Genomic DNA, 11,289 nt, shown 5'->3' on the forward strand with positions numbered 1-11,289 from the left:
ATACTCGTTCTGCCACTTACTAACTGTCTGTATGACCTTGGGTGAGTCATTTATGCCTCAGTTTTCTCATCTGTAAAAATGAGTGGGCTGGACTGAATGGCCTCTAAGTTCTCTTCCGGCTCTAAATCTGATCCTGTGATCTTCCTTGCCTTGCCCGCCTTCAGAGGAATCAAGGAATCAAGGGGTAGTCAAAGTATGAATAGCAGTAGAATCATAGAACTCATAGCTGAAAGGGGCCTTAGAGATAATTTTGTTCTCCTACTCTGATGTTACCAAGGAGGTAACTAAAACTGAATCCAATTCAACAAGCATTTATTAAGAACCTACTGTATATAAGGTACTAAGAGGTCATGTGGACAGGAAGTAGCAGAACTGAGATTTGAACTCAGATTCTCTTGTTCCAAATCCAGAAAGAAAAGAAACCAAGGGGCCTGGACTGTCCAGAGCATAGGTCATCTGTCCCAAGATCACTGAGATATGGCTGGACCTTGGGTCGTTGATAATGAACCTTTCTTTGGGCTACCAAACTATTCTTCTCAGTTACTTAGCTTTGGCATGAGGCCCTGGGGGCTGAGTACTCCATCAGAAACTGTGATCACAGAGATGTCTATCTCTTTCCTGTTGAACACTGTCTTTCCTGTTGAGTGAGTCACTTTTGCCCAAATGGTGCCCACAGCAGGGCTCTGTTGGAGCTGTTGAAGCTCAGTATGCCTCCCAAGAGTTGGGGAGCCTGGAGATGAAATCTCCCATAGGCTGTGTTGAAAGATGCAATTGTTGATGGGGAGGAAGGAGCATCAGTGGAGGGAGAAGCAGGAGAGCTTTAGAGGGAGGGAGTGGCGCAATGCTTTCTTGCTGTTTATTCACTCCTGAAAACACCTTTGCCTGCTGTTTTTCAGAGGCAGTATTCATTTGTCTGATGTCCCATTTTATTTTCTGCTCTAGTAAAAAGAATATGTCTTATTTTCAAATTAAATAGTTTCAGTGCTGAGTATAGGAATTGAGGTTGTAGTCTCAAGAACTGGCCCCCCAGGAATTATCTGTTTTCTCATCTGTAAAGTACATGCATACATACATATATATTCCCCGCCAACCCCCCCCTCCCCCCAATTATCAAGCATGTATCAGCAGCTCTTTAAAGTATTTCTGAGGCCTTTGACTTAGACCTTCTGGAAACAGATAGCACTATGAAAAACTTAGTTAAGATCCCTTTGGTGTAGTGGAGAGGGTGCTGGACTGGGAGTCAGGAAGACCTGGGTTCAAATCCCACCTTAGGCACTTTTTTGTTGCATGGCCCTGGGCAAATACCTTAAGTTCTTTGTGTTTCATCATCTGCTAAATGAGGGAGTTGGCCTCAGTAGTCTCCATGGTTCCTTTCCGACACTAAATCTGTGATCATGTGATCTGACCTGGGAGCCTGGCCTCATCAAAGTGGTCCAGATAGAAATGTTTTTCATGATGTAGGGGAGCAGCCTTGCTGAAGATTTATTTGTCAGTACATGTAACCATCTGGGTTTCTTGTTTTGTTTCTCTCTGTGTGCATGTATTATCAAGGTACAGAAAAAAGTCGAAGCTGACAGCTTTGAAAGAAAGCAAGCCAGACGTGCTCCCTCCATATTCCTTGGGTCCGCTGGTCCCTGAGAAGCCCCAGTCAACCACGGTGCTGGTTCCCTTCATCTCTCCATCAGTGTCTGCCAGTAGCTCTGAGCCTACCAACACCCCAGGGCACAGTGGGAAAGACATCGTGGACCTCCAGAGTCCTTACGACATTACCAACAGAGACTATTTTTTCCCGAGATAGACCCAAAAATGCATGGAGTATTTGGGCTTCAGATAGGCTAAACTTTGTGGCACAAAGGAAGACTGAATGAACTATCAAGAAGGATGCTTCTCAATGTTATTTCAGTCTACCTGCTGATGGGGTTTGGTGCTTTGGGCTTCTCCTGACTTATTGCTCTACTGGGGAAGCTGGACTGGGCTCCCTCAGAGAACCAGAATGCTTTTTAGGTCCAAGAAGAGCTTCTTGCAGTGAGGAGACAGTAGGCTGGAAGCAAATAGACTGATTCCCACCAACCAGGAGGAAAAGGTGGTTGGGTTTCAAAACCACCATGTCTCACGATCCTCTGAGTAACTGGGTTGGTAAGCCACCCCAGAAAAAGAGACACACATAAACGCATATGGAGGGCCATGAGCCCAAAAGGCTATGCTCCCTTGACAGGACCTAGAGGAGGATGGAATTAGGGGTCAGCTTGTTCCTAAGAACAACAGGACTAAATAGAGAGAAGCTTCTGTGGGTCTGGACTCAACCATCAACATTCCCTCATCCTCCAGGCATATCCCCCTCCTCATTTGGACACAATAACTTCTAGCACATCTGCTAGCCTGTCACTTCTTATGAGCTTATTTCCTCGCCCAATACACACTTTTCACCATCCTACCAAGGTTCTTGGATACCTAGAAGAGCTGTTGAAGAAATTCAGGTCTTTTAGGCCTATGACCCTCTTTCAGTTTCTTCCTTGCTGGTTTTTTTTTTTTTCTTCTCAAGATGCTGCCTTCTTTTCCCATCCCAGAATACTGTTGAGAATGAGTAAATGGTGCTATCTCTTAGGACCAAATTTTAAAATAACATCCTTCCCCATGTTAACATGTGTGCACATGCATGCATGCATACACACACACACACACACACACACACACACACACACACACACTCCCAAAGGCTATTCTAATTAGTGTTTGATCAAAACACTTTATTATGTACCAATTGTCCCTACTTTTTACCATATGTATATATATGTATACAAACATTCACTGTATATAAAACACACCTACTTAGTATCTGAAAGTTCCTCCTTGCCCTCTCTGTAGTCCAACACCCTCATTTTACAGATGAGGAAACTGAGGCCCAGAGACTTGCTCATGGTCCTACAACTCTTTGGTTCACAGTGTTCCACCCCTCCCCCCTCCCCACAAGGAACAGAGGCTAACTTTTTTCCGCTTAATGGCAGCTAGGATGTAGTAGTGTCCTTTCCTTCTAGTCCACTTAAGGCCAGCCTAGCATATGGTTCCCTTTCATGTGAAGCATGAAGTCTCATTTTCACTATAGTTTTATGTTTTGTTTTGTTTTGAAATAAACTGAAGTAAGCAGGGAGACAATATTTATGTGAATAGGGATGTGAAAAGAAAAGAATAAGCAAGAATGTAGTTTTTATTTAGCTTTTTTAAAAGCACGTTAACTTTCTTTTTCTTTGAGAGGAAGAACAGCTGATATTAGAATAGGGTCTGTGTATAAATAACTCAGGCTAAAAGCACAATAACTTTGGACAGTTGAGCCAAGTGAAAAAGAGGAAGGAGGAAGAAAATATTATTTTCCTCTTTCCCTTATGCTCTCCCTCTCCCAAGAGGAAGGATTCTAGTATTATTTTGTTTTTGATGAATTTACTTAAAAAGCCCACAGAAATCCCTCCTCTCCTTTGCCCTAGAATTACCCATTAGAATTAGATCACAGAATCTTCAAGTTGAGAGAGACCTTAGAGTTCATCTCATTCAATTTGTGTTATTTTATAGGTGAGGAAACTGAGATCTACCTAAGATCACAAAACTTATTAGTGGCAGAGCAGAAATGCAGAGCCAGGTCTCTGGACTTCTGTTTTACTCTTCTATGCTGCACCTTCATCCCTGGAAAGGATGGAAGAAATGATAGTGGATTTGTCCGGTAGATAATGTCATGAAATAAATATGACACAACTGCTAAGAACGGTCAATGGAAAAGCACCTCGTCACTTAGAGTGATTAGAGTTCTTTGGGCCAGAAGAGGCTCATAGGAAAATTTGTTATCTCTGTTCCCACCTCCACCACCTTTTTAATGCTTCTCTAATTTATCCTCTCAGTCAAGTGTTCCATATTCACTGGCTCACCCTCTCCCCATCCCTGTTTGCCAGGCTACCCTCTTCTCTAAGAAAAGGTAGATAAGAAAAACAAAAGCAAAAATCACCTCATTTCGCTATTTGCCCTAAACACTTTGTTGTGACTGGCACTGGCTAAGGGGGCAAGTTGACCAGAAGGTTAGCCTGTAGGACTGGGAGGCCTGGCTTTTGTCCTGGCCCTGCCACTAACTAACTAGGTGATATTAGCCAAATGACTCTTTGCACTTCAGTTACCACATCTGTAAAATGGGTCTGATAATGGGAGAAGTTGGACGAGGCAGTGTTGCTAACCAAGGTCCCTTCCGCCTCTAAGTTCTGTGATGTCCAAGGCTTGTTTGCAAAGCTGGCTTAAACTGGGAACTTTTGAAAGCCTGTTGCCGGCTTAGGCGGTGAATCTTAATTCACAATAGCATCAAGCAGGTTTTTTAAGGTTGGTTGGTTGGTGGGTGGTTTTAAAAAAAACTTTTTTTAATGTTATCTGAAGTTTCATAAAGGTTTCTGAGACCTGAGCACAGCAGAAGTAGTGCTCAGAGGAAACTTCAAAATAAGCATCTGCCTCACAAAGGGTCGCTCTGTGCCTTGCAGTTCTTAAAGTATTTGAAAGGGTTTTTTTTTCCTTTTTGCCCACATACAAGCTTAACAAACTCAAGCCGAGCCAAGTTCGACTGAGATGTGAAATTCAGATAACTCATTATCTCAGACAGCCAGCAAGCTTTGATCTCAAAATGATGATTGCTCTCAGGATTACTGTAACCCTGAAGATTTGTTTTTTGTTATTTTTTTTTTTTACTAACCGAAGAGCACTCCCCAACCCTCTGCTTCTGCCTTTGTTTTCCTGTCTCTCTGTCTCTGTCTTTCTGCCTCTCTCTCAATAAGCTAGGATAAGTGAAGCATAAGTCACTTTGAGCCTTCTTGCTTGAGTCTTATTCCATCCCTGAGAAAGTGCTACTCCAAATTGTCTGGAAAGGCGGCAAATTCCCCACCACTGCAGGAGCTCAGGCAGACACTGGATGGCCACTTGGTGGGGATTGCATAAAAGGGTTCTTGCTTCGGATTGTGATTTGGCTAGAAACCTTTGAGGTCCCTTGTAACTCTGCAAATGTATGATTTGAAGTCATAAGCTACCACTGAGATTCTCCTTCATCTTGACTGACTATTGACTTTAATCCATGGGAGGCCATTTTGACCCAAACCTTAGCTTCTTGTGTTGGCCTTGGTGCTAGTGACTCAACATCAGTGGCCATCTGCATACGTTTATAGTAAAAGCCAACATGTCAGAATATCCACTTACTCTTTTGACTACGAAGAACTGGAAACCCCTGTCTGTACAATGTTTATATTGAAATTGTTGTGCAGCCTTGAGGCTTATTGGAATGAGAAACAACAAAGAATGTGTTTTGATCAATGCTGGGTCCACCTCGCCATTAGTAACCCTCAGAGAGTCCTTTCCTCTAAAGCATAGAAATGAACTTATGGATTCATTTGCCAGGGACAAATTGTCAGATGTATCCTGGAAGAGATGGGAAAATTGTGTCTCTGATGAAGACGAGCACTAGCAGGGTGGGCAGGAGTGTACACCTCTTAGGGAAGAGAATCATGGCCTGAGACAGGATCCAGATAAGGATAAATCAAAAGTTCAGGCCATGTAAATATCAGGGTCTTTTTGATGTGCCTAAATCCAATGATTTGAGATGGAAGTAGAAAACCCAGTGGAGGAGCTGAGATTCAGATTTGGAGGGGGGTACCAAATAAAGTGGCAACAGACAGGGAGTGTTGGAGAAAACTATTTAACTCCACCTGGCTCTCCGAAGCTTCGGCCTTTTCTGGTGTCTGTGACCCATTCCCCACCCCTGCTTTGCACTGATATGTCTGCTGGGTCATAGGACGGATCTACCATGCTACTTGTAGACTCAAAAAGGCTTTGGGGCACCAGCACTCACACTGTATTTCAGCCACTTCTGCACCTGTGGGAAATGGACAACTGTCAATAACCTAATCCCAAATTTCCTGGTACATATTGGAGAATCTGGGCCATCGCAGCCCATGGATTGAGGGTAGGACTGATGGCTAGGTCATGCCCCTCAAAAGCTATGGCTGGTAGCATCTCCCATTCCATGATGAGAAGGGTCATGGTTTCTGAATTCCTCAGTGAGCATTCCAGAACCTCATCGTCTTCCTCTTTCACACTGAGTCATAGCCTGTATCTGTGTTTCCTGACCTAAAGCCATGCTTCAGGTGTACGCAGTGTTTTGGAAGCCAGAGACAGTCTGAAGACATTTCGCTTTGGAGAAATGGTGAAAACTGAGGATAGTGATTTTGAGCAAGAGTATGGGACCCTGGCTTTCTACTCAGGTCAATGACCAAAATGTGGAGTTTCTGGAAAGTTTGTAGCAGTTTCTGGAGAAGATAGGATGGGAAGTTTGGGGGGCTGGGGAGAGCCCTGAGCATAACACTCAAAGCAGATGTCTCTTCTAATTAGCTAATGTCAATCTTTGCGTCACATCCTTGGAGTGGCTGGAAGCCAGCTATCCAGGGTTTCTATGGTAACATTAACATTAATTAAGGGACATTCTCAGTTTCATGAATGTTGGCTCAAGCTAAGATGCCACTAGAGAAATGAGCCTGCTCCACATTGGAGAATTCTAGAAGGTGGCAAGGTGACTAATGCTACAGAATTTACCTGAATGTAAATCACTGGCTTGTTTGTGCAAAATACCTCAACTATATGTGATTTTGTCAACAGAAGTAAGATTTTTCAACTGTTGACCTGATTTCCTGAAAGTATTTACCAAAGGTTATTATCTGTATCAATAGGATACCTTTTCAATATATCTTCTATCTGCTGTTTTTATTTTCATTAAAAAAACCTATTTTTTAATGTTTGAAATAAATACATTTTTAAAACTTATGTCTGAGATGAATTTGCATTTGGGGTTCCCAGACTATTTGGAAAGACTAGATGGGGGGCAGCTAGGTGGCACAGTGGATAGAGCACCAGCCCTGAAGTCAGGAGGACTTGAGTTCAAATCCGGCCTCAGACCAAACATTTGACACTTACTAGCTGTGTGACCCTGGGCAAGTCACTTAACCCTAATTGCAAAAAGAAAAAAAAAAGACTATATGGACAAATAAAAGGCAGCATGGCATAATGAACAAAGGACTAACATTGGAGTAAGGAAGACTTGAGTGCAAGTACTACTTCTAACATATACTAGCTGTGTGACCATAGGCAAGTTGGTTAACCTTTCAGTGCTCTAGGCAACACTGTAAGACTATAAGTTATAGAAAAATTACATATTTGCATTGGCATTGGAAGGGAAATTTCCATACTGGGAGTTCCTCACACCAGTGACATCACAGGTCTAGGGACCAACCAGAAATAGGTCTGTGACCTGAAGTGTCACTTTCTATAACTCAGTTTCCTCATCTGCAGGGGAAAATGAGGAGTTTGAACAAGAAATAATAAGAGCATTTATATAGCACTTTAAGGTTTACAAAGTGTTTCAATAAAAATAGCTAACATTAATTTAACATCAATTAAAATCAATAAAGCAATAACATCCAGCTTTATATAAGCTCTTTAAGGTTTGCAAAGAGTTTTATATATATTGTCTCATTTGTTCTTCACAACAACCCTGCGGGGTAGGTGCTGTTATTCTCTCCATGATACAGGTCAGGAAACTGAGGGTGAGACATGAAGTGACTTTCCTAGAATCACACAACTAGTAAGTATCTGAGGCAAGATCTGAACCCAAGTCCTGTATTCTACCCACTATACCAGAAGTGTCAAACAGGAGGCCAGTGGGCCACATGGAACCTACAACAATCTCAATATAGCCTGAACCAGATTAAAATGTCATTGGGAAATATTGAACAAAATAAATAAAACCATAGTCGGAGAAGGAAATGGTAAACCACTCTAGTATCTCTGCCAACAAAACCCCAAATAGGGTCACAAAGACTGAGATGACTGAACAATAACAACAACATGACCTAGGCCTTGCAGAGAAAGATTTCATGGAGGAGCCCATGACCTAGGCCATGAAGAGGAGGATTTCATGGAGGAGCCCATGACCTAGGCCTTGAAGAGGAGATTTTCATGGAGGAGCCCATGACCTAGGCCATGAAGAGGAGGATTTCATGGAGGAGCCCATGACCTAGGCCTTGAAGAGGAGATTTTCATGGAGGAGCCCATGACCTAGGCCATGAAGAGGAGGATTTCATGGAGGAGCCCATGACCTAGGCCATGAAGAGGAGGATTTCATGGAGGAGCCCATGACCTAGGCCTTGAAGAGGAGGATTTCAACAGGAGGGAGTGCACCCTAAGCAAATGCACAGAGAGGGGAAAGGGCAGGATGAATATGGGAACAACCAGTAGTCCAGCTGGGCTGGAATGTAGGGAATGTGACCCGATTTATACACTTATGAAATTTAGTTTGGCAGCTGTGAGAAGGATGGATTTTGAAGAAAGTTTGGAGATGCAGATGCCATTAGTGAAGGGAGCTCCTCCAGGGAGAGGGCAAATTTAATGTTCTCCTCCAGGAGGACATGGGTGATGAGGTCCACGTCTGATAGAGACTTGAAGAAACAAAGGGGAAAGAAGATGGAAAGAAGAGGACTAGTATGACCAGAGGAAAAGAAGACCCAGGAAGTTTTGACCTTATCTTACAAGGCGAGAGGGCACTGAAAGATTAAAATAGTACAGATTTATCTGAGAAACTAGTGGGTCAGGTGGCTAAAGAGATGGAAGATGGAGGGAGAGAAGTCAGTAAACAAGCGTTTATTAAGCACCTACTATGTGCCAGGCACTGGGCTAAGCACCAGGTATTCAAAGAAAGGAAAAGACAGTCCCTGCTCTCAACAAGCTCACAGTCTAACGAGGGGGACAACATGCAAACAATTACATACAAACAATCTATAAACAGGATGTAATGAGGACAATCAGCAGAGGGAAGGCACTAGCATTAAGGGATGTCAGGAAAGGTTTTTTTCCCGAGGAATGGAAAAGGGAGGAAAGAGAGAGAAAGGGAGGAGGTAGATGGAGAGGGACAATGAGACAGAATGAAAGAGAATGAGACAGAGAGAGGAAAAGAGACACTGAGCACCTAATTTATCTTTGGGGACTAATGGTTATGCATTTAAGGGTCTCTGTTTTGCTTTCCTTCTTCTAACAAAACTCTTTTCTAAGACATTCGCAACAGTAGGCTTCAATCAGATTGCAGGTCTGGGATTGCAGGGTGTTACATAGTGCACTGACCCAGTTTTCCTCCTCAGGAGTTACATACATACTGGCCAAGAGAGTGAAAAAAAACCCAAAAACCAAAAACCAAAATGATTACTAATCAACTTTCAAGGACAGCATCCCCAAGTTGGGATGGATTATGGAAACATTTGTAACATCAGGCCATCCACTGAAGTCTAAGAAAACCATCTCCTCTGATCGTGTTCTAGCCACCTAAAACCAAGTTCTTAGAGACCACGGGAATGCCACAGACTCCACTGGGAGACTGGAGATGCCTGTGGACTCCTCAGAATAATGCTTTTAAATAATTCAAGGAAATCTTCAATTTCAGGGAGAGGTTAGTGAAATAAAGATGCAATTTTAGTCTATCCAAGTTCACTGACCCCAAAATCTATCCAGGAATCCCCGGAGGTCTAGACACCCCAGGTTAAATGCCCCTCTTCTAGATGATGGAATGCCCTAGCCATTTGACTTGCATATTAAATCTGCAAGATACACACAAAAAGGAATATTTGTTTTACCTGACTAGGACTTGAGTCAGCTTTACAAAGCCAGTAGAAGCTCATTTAAAAGATCCTCTGTATTTGGAGGCTTTTAAAAAGTCTCCCATATTCTTTACCTAGAAAATTTTTTAATAATATGTTTAACTTTAAAAAAAGGAGGGGGAAGTGAAACCCCACCCCCCAGAGTTGTCTTAAGCCTTTCATGTCATGAGAGCTTCTGACACAAAAAGAATTGGGGGAAAGGTACAGAACAGTTATTTGGAAGAGGGGACATTTTTTGGTAAAAGGTGTTCTTGGAACCCATGATTTCTATTGATGCTGGGAAATTGAAATGCAGTGATTACTCCATAGCCTAGGAGGGACAGTTTAGAAAGTACAAAATAGAAACCAAAGTGGAGAAAATTTGGGAACTAGAATTGTGGCATTAACTCCCTTCATAAACTGAGATGAAATATCAACGTGAAGAAGATACAGACAACGTGAGGTAAAGTAGAAATAGTTCAGGGTTGAAGGGGGGAAGAAACTGAGCAAACCCTGCAGGGATGCCTGAAAGTTACTCAAGGCAGATTGAAAAACATGTGAAAGCCATCTGCTGCCTGCTCCCCTGCCTGGCCAATCAGAGGAAAACCGCAGGACAAGAATGGCACTATCCACGGTTTCCTTCAGGATGCCTACTTCTGTTTCTGAGGTCGGTTCCCTGGCTTGCTCAAAGGTACACAGGAAGCAGATGGCCCCAGGGTGACAATGCTGCATGGATAGTGGAGCCGTGGGGTGAGAAGGAAGGCACCAGGCCAAAAGAAACAAGAGACAGTCCCTTCCCTTTTCTCGTACAGTGTAACTATTAGGATAGCAGGGCTACGGTTTTCATCCCAAAAGAACTCCTGCTGGCAGATGGTGTTTCAAACTGGGGAAACTTTGCTCCAAGAACAGTTTCTAAGAAAGCTGGATCGATGATTTTGCATCAAGGCACAGATATCCCGACCCTGGCTTTCTATCACGGACAGATATAACCTGACAAATCCCTTCCTGTCCTTCGGCCTCAGTTTCCTCATCCGCAATAAGTTGTTTTTAAGCCCTTCTTCTGTCCCAGGTACCATGCTGAGTCTAAGGCCCTTTCCCAATCTAACACTCAGGGATTCTGTATGGCCAAGACAGCATGGCACTAGGAGTCAAGAAACCTGGGAGTCCACTCTTAGCTTTGCTGACGACTTCTCTGACCCTTGGCTTCCTCATTTGTCAAATGAGGTGCTTAGACCTGATGAATTCTAAGGAGCTTTCCCAACTCCAGCTCTCTAGCCATCATATGGTTGGCCCTGGAAAATCAGAAGCACTGATGAGGTTTTTAGTTATTAGTAATGCACTTTTAAAATAGCTAACCCTCGACTAAGCAGAGCCTTGTAGGAAAGAGGAAGGGAAAAGTCTCAGGGGATTATGACTCCTCAGGTGGGCTTGACTTGGATACCTATGCTTAAACATCTTCCCCATGTGCAGTGAGAGCCTCCCACCCTTTCAAATATTTCGCCGCTTCTCCTCTTGTTTTCTTTCTGAAAGCCCCTCCTCTCTTCCTCAAATGAACTTTTTGACTCAGCTACTTCCTAACTGAGACCAAAATAGCTTCAGG

The 11,289-nt window shown here is 43.1% G+C and overlaps 1 protein-coding gene across 1 annotated transcript in view; it reads left to right on the forward strand.

Annotated features, from left to right (window-relative positions):
- Positions 1 to 6,831, forward strand: part of IL6R (interleukin 6 receptor) — a 68,648-nt gene extending 61,817 nt beyond the window's left edge. Inside the window, exon 10 of the mRNA XM_020991651.2 lies at positions 1,552 to 6,831. Coding sequence (XP_020847310.1) covers positions 1,552 to 1,798 — 247 coding nt within the window. The 3' untranslated portion in view covers positions 1,799 to 6,831. The remainder of the gene's footprint in view (positions 1 to 1,551) is intronic.
- Positions 6,832 to 11,289: the final 4,458 nt, after the last annotated feature.

Source organism: Phascolarctos cinereus, unplaced genomic scaffold, assembly GCF_003287225.1.
Source record: "Phascolarctos cinereus isolate Bilbo 61053 unplaced genomic scaffold, phaCin_HiC Scaffold_5;HRSCAF=322, whole genome shotgun sequence".
Taxonomy (NCBI): domain Eukaryota; kingdom Metazoa; phylum Chordata; class Mammalia; order Diprotodontia; family Phascolarctidae; genus Phascolarctos; species Phascolarctos cinereus.